The sequence below is a fragment of the Salvelinus alpinus genome, chromosome 1, assembly GCF_045679555.1.
Source record: "Salvelinus alpinus chromosome 1, SLU_Salpinus.1, whole genome shotgun sequence".
Taxonomy (NCBI): domain Eukaryota; kingdom Metazoa; phylum Chordata; class Actinopteri; order Salmoniformes; family Salmonidae; genus Salvelinus; species Salvelinus alpinus.
The window spans coordinates 51,672,599-51,689,980 of NC_092086.1; the positions used below are offsets into that span (position 1 = coordinate 51,672,599).

The 17,382-nt window shown below is 46.0% G+C and overlaps 1 protein-coding gene across 3 annotated transcripts in view; it reads right to left on the reverse strand.

Moving 5' to 3' along the window:
* Positions 1-3,327: 3,327 nt before the first annotated feature.
* Positions 3,328-17,382, reverse strand: part of LOC139579702 (insulin-like growth factor 2 mRNA-binding protein 1) — a 55,095-nt gene continuing 41,040 nt past the window's right edge. Inside the window, exons 3-15 of one of the 3 annotated variants that reach the window (XM_071408540.1) lie at positions 12,100-12,148; positions 11,074-11,125; positions 10,263-10,326; positions 7,789-8,076; positions 7,359-7,493; positions 7,029-7,151; positions 6,055-6,190; positions 5,720-5,830; positions 5,378-5,494; positions 4,634-4,708; positions 4,178-4,309; positions 3,854-3,967; positions 3,328-3,680 (exon numbers count right to left, since the gene is read on the reverse strand). In XM_071408540.1, the coding sequence (XP_071264641.1) occupies positions 3,516-3,680; positions 3,854-3,967; positions 4,178-4,309; positions 4,634-4,708; positions 5,378-5,494; positions 5,720-5,830; positions 6,055-6,190; positions 7,029-7,151; positions 7,359-7,493; positions 7,789-8,076; positions 10,263-10,326; positions 11,074-11,125; positions 12,100-12,148 (1,561 nt within the window). In that variant the 3' untranslated portion in view covers positions 3,328-3,515. Of the gene's footprint in view, positions 3,681-3,853; positions 3,968-4,177; positions 4,310-4,633; positions 4,709-5,377; positions 5,495-5,719; positions 5,837-6,054; positions 6,191-7,028; positions 7,152-7,358; positions 7,494-7,788; positions 8,077-10,262; positions 10,327-11,073; positions 11,126-12,099; positions 12,149-17,382 lie in introns of all 3 variants that reach the window. The other 2 variants (XM_071408547.1, XM_071408536.1) reach the window with 2 other exon arrangements.

Genomic DNA, 17,382 nt, shown 5'->3' on the forward strand with positions numbered 1-17,382 from the left:
AAAAATGAAATGATTTTAAAAAAAAAAGGTCCTCCTAGTCCTGTGGAGCACAGAAAAGTACAAATAAAATCCTGGTAGTAAGAGAGTGTGAGTAGAAGGATCTTAAACCAGGGTGGTGAGATAGTGAAAGAAGACTAGAGGGGAGGAGGTTACGTGTGTGACTTTAAGTCCACTTTGACTGGACTATATGGTGTACAGTTGCATTTCCAGTGACCTAACATAAATAGGCAATTCTTGTACATCAAACAAGGGTAGGCTATTTGTCTGTCAGTCTCTGACATAGTATATAATAGTCCCTCCCCCGCTTTCCACAAAAGATTGGCCCATCTCCCGTCACTCTTCTACACCTCCCTTACTAAATTGCATCAAGTTTAAAAAAGTCCTGGAGGTTCTCGGTCATTTCAATATTTAGTTGTTTACATTATTCAATTAGTGTAACAGTATTTAACCAGATGTCATGTCCAAATAAAGCTTGCTGTATACAAAAAATAAAATAAAATAAAAATGGCTGCAGTCTGAATAATCCAAAATAGTGTGTCTTGGTGTTTGTGAACAGAGCTCTATGGGTCGGAAAGAGACGGAAACTTCTGAGGAGCATTTACCCCACATGATGATGGAGTCATATGCTCATTGCCAAGGAGACCTCTACACATGTCAGGTCAGCTCTTGCCAAGGCGAAACAAGAAGTTGCCGTCTCTTGAAAAAAAATGGAAGCATAAACAGTAGAATAGACTTTCACCTGTCGATGGTGAGAAAGTATGTTTCAAAGCCGCTGGCCAGTCTACTGGATGTGTTTAGTGAATAGCTCAGGCTGTGGAAATGATGCTATCTGGCAGTGTCAATCAGTGACCTGGCACGTTTTACTCTTCGACTTTTCCATCATCCCCCCCCCCCCCCCCCCCCCCCCCCCCATAGTTACAAGTTGAATCTATTTATTTGATGCATTTTTTTCAACTTCCTTGCTTTCTGCTCCCATTTTTAAAAGGTTTTTGAACACCCCTCTGTCTGTTGAAAGACAAACCGAGTCCATAGGTTCTCTTTCTACTTTTTTCTGCTTTTTTTACACCCCACCACTTCCCCCGCAAAAAAATGTAACACTTAAAACCAATAAACAAAAAAATCACTAACACACCCAAACCCACACGCGATCACACTCACAGATCTGTGAGTGTGGTTAGGGCTGACGCTTATTGGTCAGTGCACAGAGCTAATAAATATTCACATTCAGTGTTTTCAGAGCAAGGGGACAGATTGAACGCCCTTCAGTCTTCCATCAACATTTCTCTGGCACAGCACTAAAGATGGACTGCAACATGTAAGTAAACATTCTGCGCATTAAGATGATGTCATCATGAAACAGACAAGAGGGCCTCGGATACACAGTGGTCAAAGTCATATCATGGGAATTCTGCCTCAAAAACCTGTCCTGTCATGCTGTCAGTATTCTAGTTCAGCAGTATAACAAATTATAGCTTGTATGACAAACATATATAATCATAAATAACCTTTTGACCATGTCAAAAACATAATTACCGGTACCTGATCATAACCCACACCCATGGTGTGGTATGGACCAACATGTGCCCAGAGACCCTCTTGACTAACAGCGCCATTCCCCATTGGCCAATACTCTGATTTTAAAGACCGAATGCTCCAATCATACTTCAGAAGAGCCAGAGGCTGCCCCCAAAGCAGGCATGACAACACATGACATGGTCCTCTATCACCTCGCCATTGTTGGCTAATTTCACTTTCTCTTCTGGGGCATCACCTCTGGTCATTCTGATTTTCAAAATAAAAGTCACACAAAAAAAAACAGAAAAAAATAACCAAAGCAACAAGACAAAACCTAAAAAATGTATTTATTTTTTCTTAAAAAAATAAAAAATATTCAGGACTATCAGCTTTATATAAAACACCAGCAAGCAAAAAAAAAAGTTAGGAATACTGAGGTAACAATACCCTGAGGTAGGTTTTTATTTTTAATTTCATTTTATCTAATCTTTTCTAGTAACGGTGAGAGCGCCCCATGCTTCTACCCCTCCTTCATTAGGTGGGGTCTGGAAGCGTCACCAGCAGGCCTTCAGCGGAGGGGGGAGAGAGAGAGAGGAAGCCATCCCCACTAACTGTTATTACCTTCCCATCTAAAGGCAAGGACTGTGGATCAACTCACCTGACCCATGCAGTCGTGGTCCTCAAAGACTGCTGTGTGTACTGTTTTTGATTCCATCTAGTCTCCTAACTCGATTGTGACCTCAGTACGTGTGGGCCCAATCCTGCTTGCTATCAAATTAAACAATGGATTTAGTTTTTGACGTTTTCGTAGATCCAATTAAACGAAATCCAGAACACACAGGGGGTTCCAAAGAACCGGTTAGGGTCTAAATTGGGTCTGAGCATGAAAAAGGCAACGAGCAAAATCAAATAAGACCTCTTGCCTGTCAGTCATTGCAGGACTGCTACACAGTATTTCTCCTTGCCCTCAATTCATTCTCCCGAGGGACTTGGGTTAACTCACATATCATATATATATAATATATATAAAATATGCCGTTTAGGCGTGGGCCGCTCGCCAGCGAGCATGGCTAGCTAGTTTACGGTCGTTCTCGTCCGCGTCTCGGAGCTAAGCCTCTGCAATAGAACTGCAGGACTAGCCGCGGCCTCCACGCACTTACTGATCTCTCACTGCTCCGACCACCAGACGCCTATCGGGACCTCAGGAACAAACAGTGTCTCGGAAACGAGGCAAACCTGAGTCTCGAGGCGACCCCAAAAGGCAAGGTGATTGAGCGCAGCATTTCATTACATTTCATGAAGATTCTATTTACAACCTCATATTTTCTTTTTTTCTTCTTAGATTTTTACGAAGGAGTCAAAGAGCAGTGTCAACAACTGCGGCCCCTCTGCTGAACTTTCATTGGCTGACGAAGGGTCACCTAATCCATGACCCCGCCCCCACTGCAATGGCTTCCCCGCCCCCTCTCCCGGCTCCCGATCACTGCATTCTATTAATAATACCTCTGAATAAACATTTCTATACATATATCTTTATCTTTAAAAAAAACACCCTTAAAATATAGGACTGGCTGGAGATGGTTAAGAGCTCAGTATGGGTTTAGTATCAAGTAGGCTGGCCTATCCAAGTGTGATCAGGGAAAGTAGTCGCTCTCCATATGAGGAAAACCAAATGACCCCCATTGGTGTGTGAGAGAGAGAGAGACCCTCTCTGAAACACACAAGGACGCCTCTACCTACCACCTCCTCCAAACAACTCACCATTCCCAGTCAGTCGCTCTGGCCTGGCATCTGGTCTCTGTTTTCTCTAAGTTTACTTTTCCTCTCTTTTTTTCCTCTCTAAACTTTGTCCTCTCTCAGGTGTTTCCTCTCTCTGACTCAGTTTGACTCGCATCTCTCCTGTCTATCGCTGGGTCCGTGTGTCGCTCTCATTTATACGTCCGTTCATCTATCCTCTGTTAGTTTTTCTGTCTGTCTGTCCGGTAAGGTCCCTCTGCCCGTCACTTTCTCTGGGGCCGGGGCTCCTGTGCCAGTCCCTGGGAGGGCCCCATCTCAGACAAGACCTGTGGGTGTGGCCCCTGGCGCTCCCCCTGGCGCTCCCCCATGCCTCCCTTCTGCTGCTGCCTGACCTGCGTAAGAATGTCCCTGATCTTCCTTTGGGCCAACTGCAGGAGACAACAACATATGAGTGAGCATGTGAGAAGACTGAAGAGTACTGGAGAAACTGTTGACGGAATTGATGAGGAGAGGTTGGGGCCTCTTCAAATCTTGGTAGGTTCTATATAGCCAACTTCTATAGGCAGCTTATGAAAGAGAATGAGGACTAGGAGATCCTCACCTGGCTTGCGTAGAAGTGGCCGATGATCTTGACAATAACCTGGTCATTCTCGTCTGGGGTCTGTTCGCGAGGGACCACCACCTCAGCTGCAGTGAGGTTCTGTAGCTCATTCACCTGAGGAATAAGAAGGTTTTGTTAGTGATTTGCACTTAGATAAAACTAACATGACTGTTTATAGTGATTAGTGGTCCTATGCTCGGTTATTCTAGCTCAGGAGAGGATAGCCACAAGGACATAGAGGAACAGAATTGATTGTAATACAGGGTACAGAAAGAGAAAGGGATGCAACCTGAAAAGGACCTAGAGAAGACCCTTTACACTCACCGTCTTTCCGCCTTTTCCGATGACTCGGCCGGCAGCGGCAGCGGCTACCTTGATGTGCGTCTCCAGCTTCACTTCCTCCTTCGGCCCAAAGAAGTTCTCCTCCTTCAGTTTGCCATAAATCCTGCCCTGAGCCTGAGGTGGCGACAAAGAGCCAAAGTCAGTTTGACATCAAAAAGTAACTATACCTATGGCTTGACATGTGACTTCAACAGGGATTTGGAGGGAACAAGAGAGTATGAAGGAGAGGAAGAGTGTAAGGCTAAAAGTAGGGAAATACAGGTTGCAGGAGAGGAAACGGATGAAGGATGAGAAGGCAGGACAGGCAAACAGAGACCACACATAACAAAATATGCAAACACCAAGAAGAGGGCTCCCAGTTCTGAACACTGATATGAACACTATGACAAACAGAGGCTGAAAAAGAGATTGTCTTATCATGCTCCCATTCTACTGTACCTTGAACTGGGCCTCAGGTGGGCCGGTTACAATGACCATTCGCATCTTGGAGTCTGGAGCCTCAGCTGGGGCAATCTGGCAGGGAAAAGATATGAAGGTCAACTTAAACCACATAGATAGAGGTCTGTAGCACATGGGAATATGCTAAACTGACTCCTCAGCCTGAAGTGTCCCCACTTGTGCCAGCGAATAGCTAGCTTTTCGCATGGCGCCGACTGGCAGGATGCTTCAGGAGGGCGGTCACGTGTGCTAGCAAGGCAGAGGTCCCGAGTTTGAGCCAGGTACGGGCCGAATCAGACGGAAGTGTTACTCGCTAAACAAGCAGCGTGATGTCCTTTTGAGGGGTGAATGTAGCACACGGGGATGTGTGAAACTCACTTCTCAGCCTGAAGTGTCCCCACTTGCACCAGTGAATAGCGAGCTTATCGCGTGGCGCCGACTGGTAAGATGCTTCAGGAGGGTGGTCACGTGTGTTAGCAAGGCAGAGTTTCTGAGTTCGAGTCCGGTATGGGACGAAACCAGAGGAAGTGGTGCTCGCTAAGCAAGCAGCGTAACGTCCTTTATAGAGACATGATAAGTTCAAGTATAGGTGTCTCAAAAAAGTCATTGTTTTTCCGAATCAGTTTCAGAGCGGTGATGAAATGCACTATTTACATCAGCTTGGTGTATTATCTTTCCTCATTGACCAATTGACATTCACTCCTTGTGTGAGTGAATGTCTGTGTATACTAGTAAATTTCTCACCTTGATTGATGCCCCAGCGAAGCGGCTCAGCTGTTTTATATGCTGTCCCTTCTTGCCAATAATAGCTCCTACTGCCTGGGCCGGGATGTACACATGGACTGTCTCCTGCTCAGGGGCCTGTAGGGTGACATGAAACAGTTACAACTATATCACAACATGACCACAGTCCAACCAATATCTGACCCCGCTGATCTAGAGGTTATTACCACACCATAAACCAACCCTGAGACAGACAGAAGTAATGTTTGTGAGAGCTAGCATCAGCGTTTGCAAACACAGTAAACTAAACTAAAGCTCAATGACTGGAACCCAACTAGCTTAGATAGAAGCCTGTGAACTTACCCCAAAAGAGCCGTAGGGGGATGCAGAGTTGCCTGGTGGGGGAGGGGGCATGGAACCGGAAGGGGGGAAAAGTCCAAGCGCTCCAAGGTTCAATCCGGGAATCAGATGAGTCTGTTGCTGGAGACAAGAAGCAGGTAAGTGCCAAAGGAACTGAACTAAGAGTGCATGATAGTTTGAGTGCATGTGACAATGACTGTATGTGCATTTCTCGCTATTAAAGTCAACAAATACAGGTGGAAACCTAAAGTGCCAGGGCCAGGGGAAAGATCTATGTGAGCGACCATTGTGTTTTGAAGAGAATTGGAGGCCAGTAACTTTATTGAGCATTGACTCACATTCATGGCGGCCATGTCATTGTCATAGGCCTCACGCACTTTCTTCATGATCTCTGTCTCGGCCAGACAACAGGCCTCGATGGGTCCCTTCACTGTGATGGTCCTCTCTGGGTTGTACACGGTCAGGTCCTGGAGTCTGCAGACAGGAGCGGAGGGAAGGGAGAGAGAGTGGGTGGGAGAAGTGAAAGAGGAGGAGAAGAGGAAAGAGGGAGAGGTCAGGTGGAAAAGGAGGAAGATAAGAAACAGGAAGAGCGGGTAGAATAAGAAAGAAGAAGGGGAGAGGAGCAGAGGGAGAAAAAGAACAGGGAACGCTGTTAATCAACCATAGGTGATCATTGGAGACTACACTAATGAAGATACAACTCAGTACATATAGTTCTATTTTTTTACCCCTTTTTTCTCCTCAATTGGTAGTTACAGTCTCGGGAGAGGCAAAGGTCGAGAGCCATGCATCCTCCGAAAACACAACCCCGCCAAGCTTTTTTTGACGCACTGCTCACTTAACCCGGGAAGCCAGCCGCAACAATGTGTCAGAGGAAACACTGTACACCTGGCGACCGTGTCAGCGTGCATGCGCCCAGCCCGCCACAGGAGTCACTAGAGCGGGATGGGACAACGACATCCCTGCCAGCCAAACCCACCCCTAACCCGGACGACGCTGGGCCAATTGTGCACCGCCTCATGGGTCTCCCGGTCACGGCCGGCTGCGACACAGCCCGGGATCGAACCCGGATTTGTAGTGACACAGCTAGCACTGTGGAGCAGTGCCTTAGACCGCTGCGTCACTCGGGAGGCCCGTACAACTCAGTACATTTAATCAGTCTCAGTCATTAGATATAGTCATAGGTTTCAATCACATGGTGCATGATCTTTCCTAATTGACCATGGCAGCTCTGCGTAAACATAACCAGGGACCAGTGTGTTTCATGATGTGTGTAGATGTGTGTGTATGTTTTTAGATGTGTGTGACTAACGGGGAGATGGTAATCTTGGTGTCGGTGTCCTGCTCCACTTTTTTCAGGTTGCGCCCCTCCTTGCCGATCAGTCGGCCTACAAAGTTATTGTGAGACAGGATCTTCAGGGGTACTTCCTCAGCACTGAGAGGATGAGGAGAACACAGTATGAGATTAAACACAGGAGAAAATCCAAATATACAGTTTCCTAACTGCATGCATAAACGTCCACCCCTAGCACAATTGGAGATACCGTTTTTTAATGGGAAAAGTTACAAAATAGCTGGAGGGTCACTTTAAAGTTTTCACACTGTGCAGGTTTGACAGCTGCTTCATGGACACTGCACTCACGTCTTGGTGTCCTTAGCCTCCTGTTGCATGATGTCCAGGATCATACGGCAGGCAGAGGAGCAGCCCTCAGGGGTGGAGTGGATGCTGATTGGCTTCTCAGCTGCGCCGGCATTCTCTTTGCGATGGACGTCAATTCTAGCAGGGACGGAAAAAGCAGGAAAGTCCGTTTGGCCATACAGTATGGTGTCCACAAACAGGTGGGCAGGGCACTTTTGGTTTGTTTAAATTCAATCGAAAAGCCCTTTGGGTTGTGCAATGCTCCCAGTACCTTTTCATACTCAAGCCTCATATCAGTAATGGCTTTGCTCGGTCTATTCTAGCAACATGTTCTCTTTTAGAGACCATACCGGTGACTTGCAATTACTTGATCTGGTTCTCTGGTATTCATCAGTTACTTACAGTATATTGGTCAAGTCATATTGGTACTCACTTGCTCTGGGTTTGTTTGGTGATGTTGCGGATGGTGGCACCCTCCTTGCCGATGATGGCCCCCACGTATTGGGTGGGCACCAGGAGTCGGAGGGGGATGTCAGCGTGCTGGTGTTTCGAAGGCATGCCTGAGCCCGGGGAACCTCCACGGGGGCCGCGGGACCCGTAACCGGGGCGACGACTGTTGTCCTGGCCGCGTTGGGAGTCGACATCAGACGTCTCATCTGGGATGTAGGAGACGCGCAAGGAATTGTTCTCAAACTCGTAGCCGTTCAGCTTCTGGATAGCCCTGGGAGAAAGAGGTGGATGTTACATTTCACATTTAATCATACATCGACAATATCAACAAAACTAGAAATGGTCGTTTATAAGGATGACAAAAGACAAAGAAAGAATTCCCGTGGTTTGTGTCATTTATCCATGAGGTTTTCTGAAAACCTTTTTATAATGAGTTTTATGTTTTTACTGGGAAACAAATGGGCCTTGAAAGACAAATGTCTCAAAACAATGGTTTTCTTAAGTGAAACCTTCTACTATGGCCAAATTCATCAGCTGCATGTGTGTAGTTCATCTTTAATATCTTTGATCATTTTTGTTGCAGCGCAGCGCAATCCCCAACTGCAGTCCTACTATCAAACCACTAGAGGTCAAGCGAGTGATATATATCTATATATACACTAAATATACAAAAGTATGTGGATACCCGTTCAAATTAGTGGATTTCAGACACACCCGTTGCTGACAGGTGTATAAAATTGAGCAACCATTCATACAATCTCCATAGACAAACATTGCCAGTAGAATGGCCATACTGAAGAGTTCAGTGACTTTAAACATGGTACCATCATAAGATGCCACCTTTCCAACAAGTCAGTTGATCAAATTTCTGCCATGCTAGAGCAGCCCCAGTCAACTGTAATTTTTATTTTTTAACCAGGTAAGTTGACTGAGAACACATTCTAATTTACAGCAACAACCTGTGGAATAGTTACAGAGTATGATTAGGTGACCATGATGGTATGAGAGCCAGATGTGGAATTTAGCCAGGACACCAGGGTTAACACCTACACTCTTACAAGAAGTGCTATGGGATCTTTTAGTGACCACAGAGAGTCAGGGCACCTGTTTAACATCCCAGCTGAAAGACAGCATCCTACACAGGGCAATGTCCCTAATCATTTGGATATTTTTTAGACCAGAGGAAAGGCCCTCCAACACCACTTCCAGCAGCATCTGGTCTCCCATCCAGGGACTGACCAGGACCAACCCTGCTTAGCTTCAGAAGCAAGCCAGCAGTGGGATGCAGGGTGGTATGCAGCTGGCCAGTGCTGTTACTGTGAGGTGGAAATGTCTAGAAGAAACATTGGCTCAGCCGCGAAGTGGTAAGCCACACAAGCTCACAGAACGGGACCACCGAGTGCTGAAGTGCGTAAAAATCGTCTGTCCTCGGTTGCAACACTCCCTACCGAGTTCCAAACTGCCTCTAGAAGCAACATCAGCACAAGAAGTGTTAGTCGGGAGATTCATGAAATGGGTTTCCATGGCCGACCAGCCGCACACAAGCCTAAGATCACCATGCGCAATGCCAAGCATCGGCTGGAGTGGTGTAAAGCTCGCCGCTATTGGACTCTGGAGCAGTGGAAACGCATTCTCTGGAGTGATGAATCACACTTTACCATCTGGCAGTCCGACGGACAAATCTGTGTTTGGCGGATGCCAGGAGAATGCTACCTGCCCCAATGCATAGCGCCAACTGTAAAGTTTGGTGGAGGAGGAATAATGGTCGGGGGCTGTTTTTCATGGTTCGGGCTAGGCCCCTTAGTTTCAGTGAAGGGGAAATCTTAACGCTACAGCATTCAATTACATTCTAGAAGATTCTGTGCTTCCAACTGTGGCAACAGTTCCCCTTCCCCATACTGTGGCAACAGTATGGGGAAGGCCCTTTCCGGTTTCAGCATGACAATGCCCCCGTGCATAAAGCGAGGTCCCTACAGAAATGGTTTGTCGAGATTGGTGTGGAAGAACTTGACTGGCCTGCACAGAGCACTGACCTCAACCCCATTGAACACATTTGGGATGAATTGGAGCACCGACTGCGAGCTAGGCATAATTGCCAAACATCAGTGCCCGACCTCACTAATGCTCTTCTGGCTGAATGGAACCAAGTCCCTGAAGCAATATTCCAACATCTAGTGGAAAGCCTTCCCAGAAGAGTGGAGGCTGTTATAGCAGCAAAGAGGGGATCAACTCCATATTAATGCCCATGATTTTGTAAACAAGATTTTTGACGTGCAGGTGTCCACATACTTTTAGCCATGTAGTGTATCATGCATCAACATGTGGAGTTGGACAAAGATTCAAATAGCTAGGATCTCAAAAACAAAAACATTCAGATAAGCAAGGTGTGAAAGGATATGGAGTGGGTACATTTGGAAGTAGAGATATAGAAAATATAACGCTCTATGGGAGACTTACTGTCTGGCATGTTCCCGAGTTCCATATGTGACGTTGACCACCGCAGTCTCACTGTCTGTGTTCACTAAGAAAAGCAGCCAGAGTGAGAGGAGAGGGGACGAGAGAGAGAGACGCAAGGAGAGAGAGAGAGGAGAGAGAGGAGGGGAGATTGCATAAGTCAGAGGCTATAAACCCACCTCCTTTCCATTTCCTGAACAGTTGAGCACTGAGAGTTATTGATATTGATTGACCTATGACAGAGCATGGGATATCCCATTGATCAAATCTGATTTGCAGACAGAGAAGGACTGAGAGGCAGTGATTTACCACTGACATAAAGACTTCCCTCTCGCAGTGTTTCCGGTAGACTGGTATACTCCAAGCTATTTCTTAATGAGCTGTATTCACGAAGGGAGGTGCTTGGACTACAGAACGAATGTCAGAACTCTGATCATAAGGCACCTCAGAGTAGGAGTGCCTCTTAGATCTTAATGACTAAGATTACCTGGACAGGTAGGACCTGATCCTAGATCAGCACTCCTATTCTGAGACGCTTTATGAATATGCTTTTGTTTTGTAGCTCAGATGGATAGGGTAAGCAGATCTGGTCAGGTCTCAGGGATAGAAAACAGTGAGCGACATTTTTGCGGTGCAAAAGCATTGAGCAAAGTGCAAAGGATTACTGTGAATCTCATTATAATCTCGCCCAGTGAGTGTGTAAAGGAAGCCTTATCATTGGATTTGCAGATGAGATGTTCAGAGCGAGTTCTGACTGGTTATGAAAAGGACAGAATAACTCTATTTCTCCCCAGAGGTAACTTCAGTATCTTACCTTGTTCGCAGTTCTCAACGGTTCCATATTGGGCCAGCAGACCATCCAGCACCTAGGGAGGGGAGAACACAATTTCATTATAGTTGTGTTACAACATTTGCACCTAAACTGGGTTTCTCCAATGTTCTCTTATTTGTCTCACTTGCTACATCAGTATAAAGCAGTTCCAGTCCTCAAGGGTCAAAGGGTCATCCTTTCAACCTGCCACTTAACTGATTAGTGTTCCTGACTGGAGAGAGACGCTTCCCTGGTCGAAATCAGACACTGATGTCCTGTGTAGCTCTGTTGGTAGAGCATGGTGCTTGCAATGCCAGGATAATGGGTTTGACTTCCGGGACCACCCATACGTATAATTGTGGCACCCACTACTGTATGTCGCTTGGATAAATGGCATATGCGGCCGTCCAGAATCTTGGTTTGACTTCCCTGGTGTTTCTACCTCTGACATTGGGCCTCTTTTTTTATTCCTTGCTGTACTGTGGCTCATGTGCAGGGCTATAACATGGGTGGAGAAACGTTACCCTCATGTGGCCAGCTAGGGAAGTTACACGCTGCGCTGCACGAGAGTGCCCGGCAGGACGGAGTGGAGAGAAAGAGAGGGAGGGAGAGAAAGAGAGGGAGAGAGATAGAGAGAGAGCGAAAGAGCCAAGCCTTAGCAGAGACATGTGGCCTGTCTTCGTCCAGCTGTCAGCGGCAGCGTGCGCCACTCGACGCCCACGCCAGCACACACTCACACAGACACACACAATAAAGACACAAATGCACATACGAACACACACGCTCATGCCCGCAGCCATAGTTAATCTAAATGCCTTTTACCCACTTAACTCACTCACATCTCAGACGGCTACACAGAACATTCTGTTCTGAACAGATTTTTTTCTGATTACTTACCTTTGTTGTAGCAGGGACTAATCTATGCTTTTCCGCCTAAAAGTAACACTAACTGGTTGAGAGACACTAACGGACCCATTGATACATTTTGATATGGTGAAACTATGTTCTGGTCAAACCAGGGGCACTCACCTCCCACTGCAGGTGTGGAGGAATGTTTCTGATCTGGAGTTTCCTGGTCCTAAGAGAGAGTGAAAGAGAGAAAGAGAGAGTGAAAGAGAGAAAGAGAGAGCAAAAGAGAGAGAAATACTATTAGAAAATATTCAACTCAAACATTGCTGTAAAACATTTACATATTTTATGCAGTCAAATGGATTCGGTTAAACTATTACCTGTTGTGTGGTTATACTATATTATACAATGGGTGGTTCTAATCCTGAATGCTGATTGGATGAAACCGCATTCCAGCCGGTGTCTATTCCACAAGTTACCACCGGCTAAATCTATGACATTAAAATGCCTATTTACTCTGTTCCATCTGACTGCGTAATCCACTGTCTCATCTCCCCAGCCAGGCAATTTGTATACTTGATCTCCACTATAAAAAGTATCTAGACATTATCTTAGATTTCTTTTAGACTAACATTTAGTTTTCAACAGCGGAGATTTGTATGAACCTCACTGTCTGTCTCTCCAACATTTGCAAAATTTTTCAATATTGAAATTCAATCTCCAGCTGTCCCATAATAATGAACGTGTCGGGAGTCGGGACAAGACAGACAAGCAGGCTGCGTTTCTCAGCCAGTCTAAATCATGAATCAGCAGGCATAATTTTTATAGATATAAACAACTGTCAATTGAAAAAAGGTAAAATGAAACGAAGTGCAGCTAGTTTGCAGTCTTTCCAGCTTCAGTTTGAAGTGATTGTGTTAGCTGTGTTGTTGGCTAGCTCCTCTGAACAACAGCGTCCTGACGAGTGACCACATTTTTTTATACCAGGCGAAATCGTGCCTCATTAGCTCATTGTTATGGATGTATCCAAATAACTGTCACTAGAATGCAAATGCAGTTACTTTGCTGTTATTCTGGCTGCACTTCTTGACATGACTGTAAGTTAGCCGTAGTTGGCTAGCTAGCAAGCAAGGGATAAGAACGTTGCCAGCCAGTATGGCAATGGAACATTTAGAACTAACGACTGGGTTGTGTTCTAAATATATCCTCCAAACACCAGTTTCTCGGGCATTATTACTTAATTAACCATCCAATTCGGAATCTTTTTTATTCTGAACCTACATGGAAATTTACCAAACTGGGAGTCCCAAAAAATATTTTTGGGTGAAACGTCATTCTTAATTTCATTGAATCGGCAGCATGATTGTGTTCTCTGGTTCGCAGTTCAGCATCATAAAAGACCAGTGTATCTCACAGTTTGCCTGCAGCAACTGTGAGAGGAAAGAGCATCGGTGTCACTACTCCATATATTTTATATATGTACAACTCCGATACTTTGAGCCTCTCAACTGAGAAGTCTGTGACCATAAAAAAAACGATGAGCTCCATTGTACTGACCGCCAATGCACCATTGAAAGTTATGACAAGCTGTCAAGAAAGACAGACAGACACACACACACACGGTTGGCAGTCTTGTGTTTCAGGTTTTAACATCCTGGTTCAGTACACATGAGCGACGCTGAAAGTGTGTGTGTGTGTGTGTCTCAGCTCATCTGCCAGCTTGCATATCCCACTGCCTGTTGCTGGCCTGGCCTGGCCTGGCCTGGCCTGGCCTGGCCTCAGAGAGAGAGAGAGAGAGAGAGAGAGAGAGAGAGAGAGAGAGAGAGAGAGAGAGAGAGAGAGAGAGAGAGAGAGAGAGAGAGAGAGAGAGAGAGAGAGAGAGAGAGAGAGAGAGAGAGAGAGAGAGAGAGAGAGAGAGAGAGAGAGAGAGAGAGAGAGAGAGAGAGAGAGAGAGAGAGAGAGAGAGAGAGAGAGAGAGAGAGAGAGAGAGAGAGAGAGAGAGAGAGAGAGAGAGAGAGAGAGAGAGAGAGAGAGAGAGAGAGAGAGAGAGAGAGAGAGAGAGAGAGAGAGAGAGAGAGAGAGAGAGAGAGAGAGAGAGAGAGAGAGAGAGAGAGAGAGAGAGAGAGAGAGAGAGAGAGAGAGAGAGAGAGAGAGAGAGAGAGAGAGAGAGAGAGAGAGAGAGAGAGAGAGAGAGAGAGAGAGAGAGAGAGAGAGAGAGAGAGAGAGAGAGAGAGAGAGAGAGAGAGAGAGAGAGAGAGAGAGAGAGAGAGAGAGAGAGAGAGAGAGAGAGAGAGAGAGAGAGAGAGAGAGAGAGAGAGAGAGAGAGAGAGAGAGAGAGAGAGAGAGAGAGAGAGAGAGAGAGAGAGAGAGAGAGAGAGAGAGTCAAACTATTACGGAGTATAGTAGAGGGAAAGAGTGTGTGAGGTTGGCATTAAGCGAGAGAGAGTTGACTGCAGGGGAACGCATGCGAGAAAGGGACAGAGTGTTACAAGGCGCAAATAGGAGTGAGAGAGAAAGAACTGGAGCAGGGGGAGGACAATTGCCATAACAACATCAAGGTTCCCCAAAATACAAGAATAAACAAACAAGCTGAATAACTTGTATATTGAACCACTCAGTACCAAAGTAGTACTCACAGATATATTCAAAGATTTGGTCACAGAGAAGGCAAAGTGGAGGAGATCAGGGGAATATAGAGAGGAGAGAAAAGAGGACAGGGAGGGGTAGCAGGTAGGTATTAGTAGCCTATCAAATTTTCCTGATTTAACCCCTTAGGATCTCTGTCTGGGAGTAGGATGATGTCACTCCTAGATGTACGGTCAGTTTTCGCATTTACCACCAGATTTTAGAGGGTAAGCTGATGCTAGATCTGTGTGCCTAAGGGCAACTGAAACACAGAGCTGGGAATTGGTTGCCAGTGTCCTGATTGAAACTCTAGAGGGAGCTCTAATGATCTATGTGAGAGGTTGTGTGTGTTTGGTGTGTGTGTAGAGAAGAGAATGGGCGCCAGGGGTCATACGGGAGGGGCAGCTCACTGCTCTGCTGGTTTGTAAAGGGTTAATATGTGTCAATCCCCTGGTGACCTCTGAACCCTAGTTTCCACACCCAGGAGAGACACAACCCAATAAAAATTCCCTGCCTCGCCTCTTGGGCTCTGCACGACAAAACACATGAAAGGGCCAATCTAAGCTCATGGGCCTCAGGTAAATGACGTTCTACACATATATTACCATAAATCAACCAAATACAATCACGGCACATGTTGTTTTCAAGAGCAGCAACATTCTGAAAGGTTTCAGGGCATTTTGGCGATGAGGCTAAGATGTTCCTGTTTCCTGTGCAACACTGTTGGATGGTAGTTCAGCAATGGGTTGAATGTGCTGTAACCATAAAGGCACTAATGACTCTTTAGCCACATGGAATGGTTCAGTTACTCGAAGGCCACCACAAAGTCTTGAAAACAAATCGTTTTGGCCATTTTGGGTAAACTTGTGAAAGCCACCAAATCAACAGCCAAGATCATGGCCGAGCTTCAGGCTTCACCACCCACGGTAGGTTGTTTGTGAGGGGAGCAAGTGAGGGGGATGGGTGAGCCTTTGAATTGAGATTTAGGCCTGGTTTGATGGGGGCGTGCTGGTCTGGGGGGTTAGGGGAGAATGTGGGATGGTGCAGTGAGCAGAACTACCAAGGCCACCAAGCTCCTGGTACTTTTCCTCCTTGGCGAAAACCCTTTTTCATCCATCAAAGTCCCTGTCCCGCAAATCAATACATCAATAGACGTAACCATCCACCCTACCCCCACATCTACATACTCCCCCACCCAACACTTAACTCACATTTGCCCCTTCAACCCCTCTCAACTATCGGCCCCACACCCACACCAACTGTTAAATTAAATGAACCTAGACAACACTGACCGCCAACTCCCAGGCATCTCATTGGCTGACGCCATGACGACAGGGGAGAGGAGGGGAAGATGGATGAGTGGCGAGGAGACAATCTGGTTGCACCCATTCATCTGTTGTTGTTCTTCCCTTCAGGGGTGGTCTTCCCTCCACATGCTCCAGACCTCACATAGCAAATACTCCAAAATGAACAAACATTTGAAATTCTTGAAAAACAACGCTCAGCTGAAGCTTAATGAATGTTTATGTCTGTGTTACTGACTTTGTCCTTGAGGTAGCATCTAACATATATAGCTTGTGGTGGTACCAACAGGACAATGGGAGAAAGACGAGGGGCCTGGACGCTTAGAAGCCTCAAGCCCACAGCTTTGCGCTTGTGGGGTCAAAAGTGAAGGGCCTTTAGACTGATCAGGAGACTCTATTGGTCTGAAGGTGGGGGGGTGAGACCATAGCATTGTCTCATAGGAGGGGCAAGGAGGAGTTAGTTTACCATGTGAAAGAATATAATGGTCAGGGAATATAGGGTGGGGTGGTAGAAGCACAGCAGGTGGGAAGAATAGAGAGAGGGAATAGAGAGAGAGAGAGAGCACACTTCATAAAGGACAGACATCCCAAACATTGAAAATGAGGAAGAGTGAAAGTGTCAGGGAGCACGTTTGCTGCAGACCTGTGACGAAGAGCGAAGGTGTGTTTGTATGTACGTAAGTGTGTACATGTTGTACATACACTGTTTGGTTATGCAAGGGAAAATTTACTTGCGGAAGGTTTCGAAAGGTCCTAACTGAATAGCTTGACTCTCTGTCCTCCATTATACTCATGTCATCAATTTTGGTTCCACTGTACCTCTCCTTTGAAGATCTCTCCCGCAACATTTCATTCAAGGATAGGCCTCCACGGCAGGGGTCCCCAATTACATTCAGCCGTGGGCTGATTTCTCCTTGGTCGGGGGGCCGGAACATAGCTCTAAATAATTTGTACACTGCAAATTGACCGCAAGAATCCAAAACAGATATAGTATTTTACAAAAACAGAATACTTTCAAGCCTTGGTAACATTGGGGTACGATCACATATCCCTCTATTTACGCATGGGAATACTTGGGAACAGATTTCCTAAATTATAATCACTTGGAGCTCACTACTGTAAGTCATTTCGGATAAGAGATTGTGCTAAATTACTAAAATGTAAATGTACTTTCAATATAATTTCCTGGCATTTTATGTCCAATAATGAAAATTACATAGATGTTGGAACATTGCTGTGGGGACTTTCTTCCATTCAGCCACAAGTGCATTAGTGAGGTCGGGCTCTGATGTTGGGTGATTAGGTCTGGCTCGCAGTCAGCGTTCCAATTCATCCCAAAGGTGTTTGATGGGGTTGACTGTGCAGGCCAGGGGCCTAGCCCTAACTATGAAAAACAGACCCAGACCATTATTCTTAACAGTTGGCACTATGCATTGGGGTAGGTAGCATTCTCCTGGCATCCGCCAAACCCAGCTTAGTCCGTTGGACTGCCAGATTGTGAAGCGTGATTCATCACTACATAGAACGCGTTTCC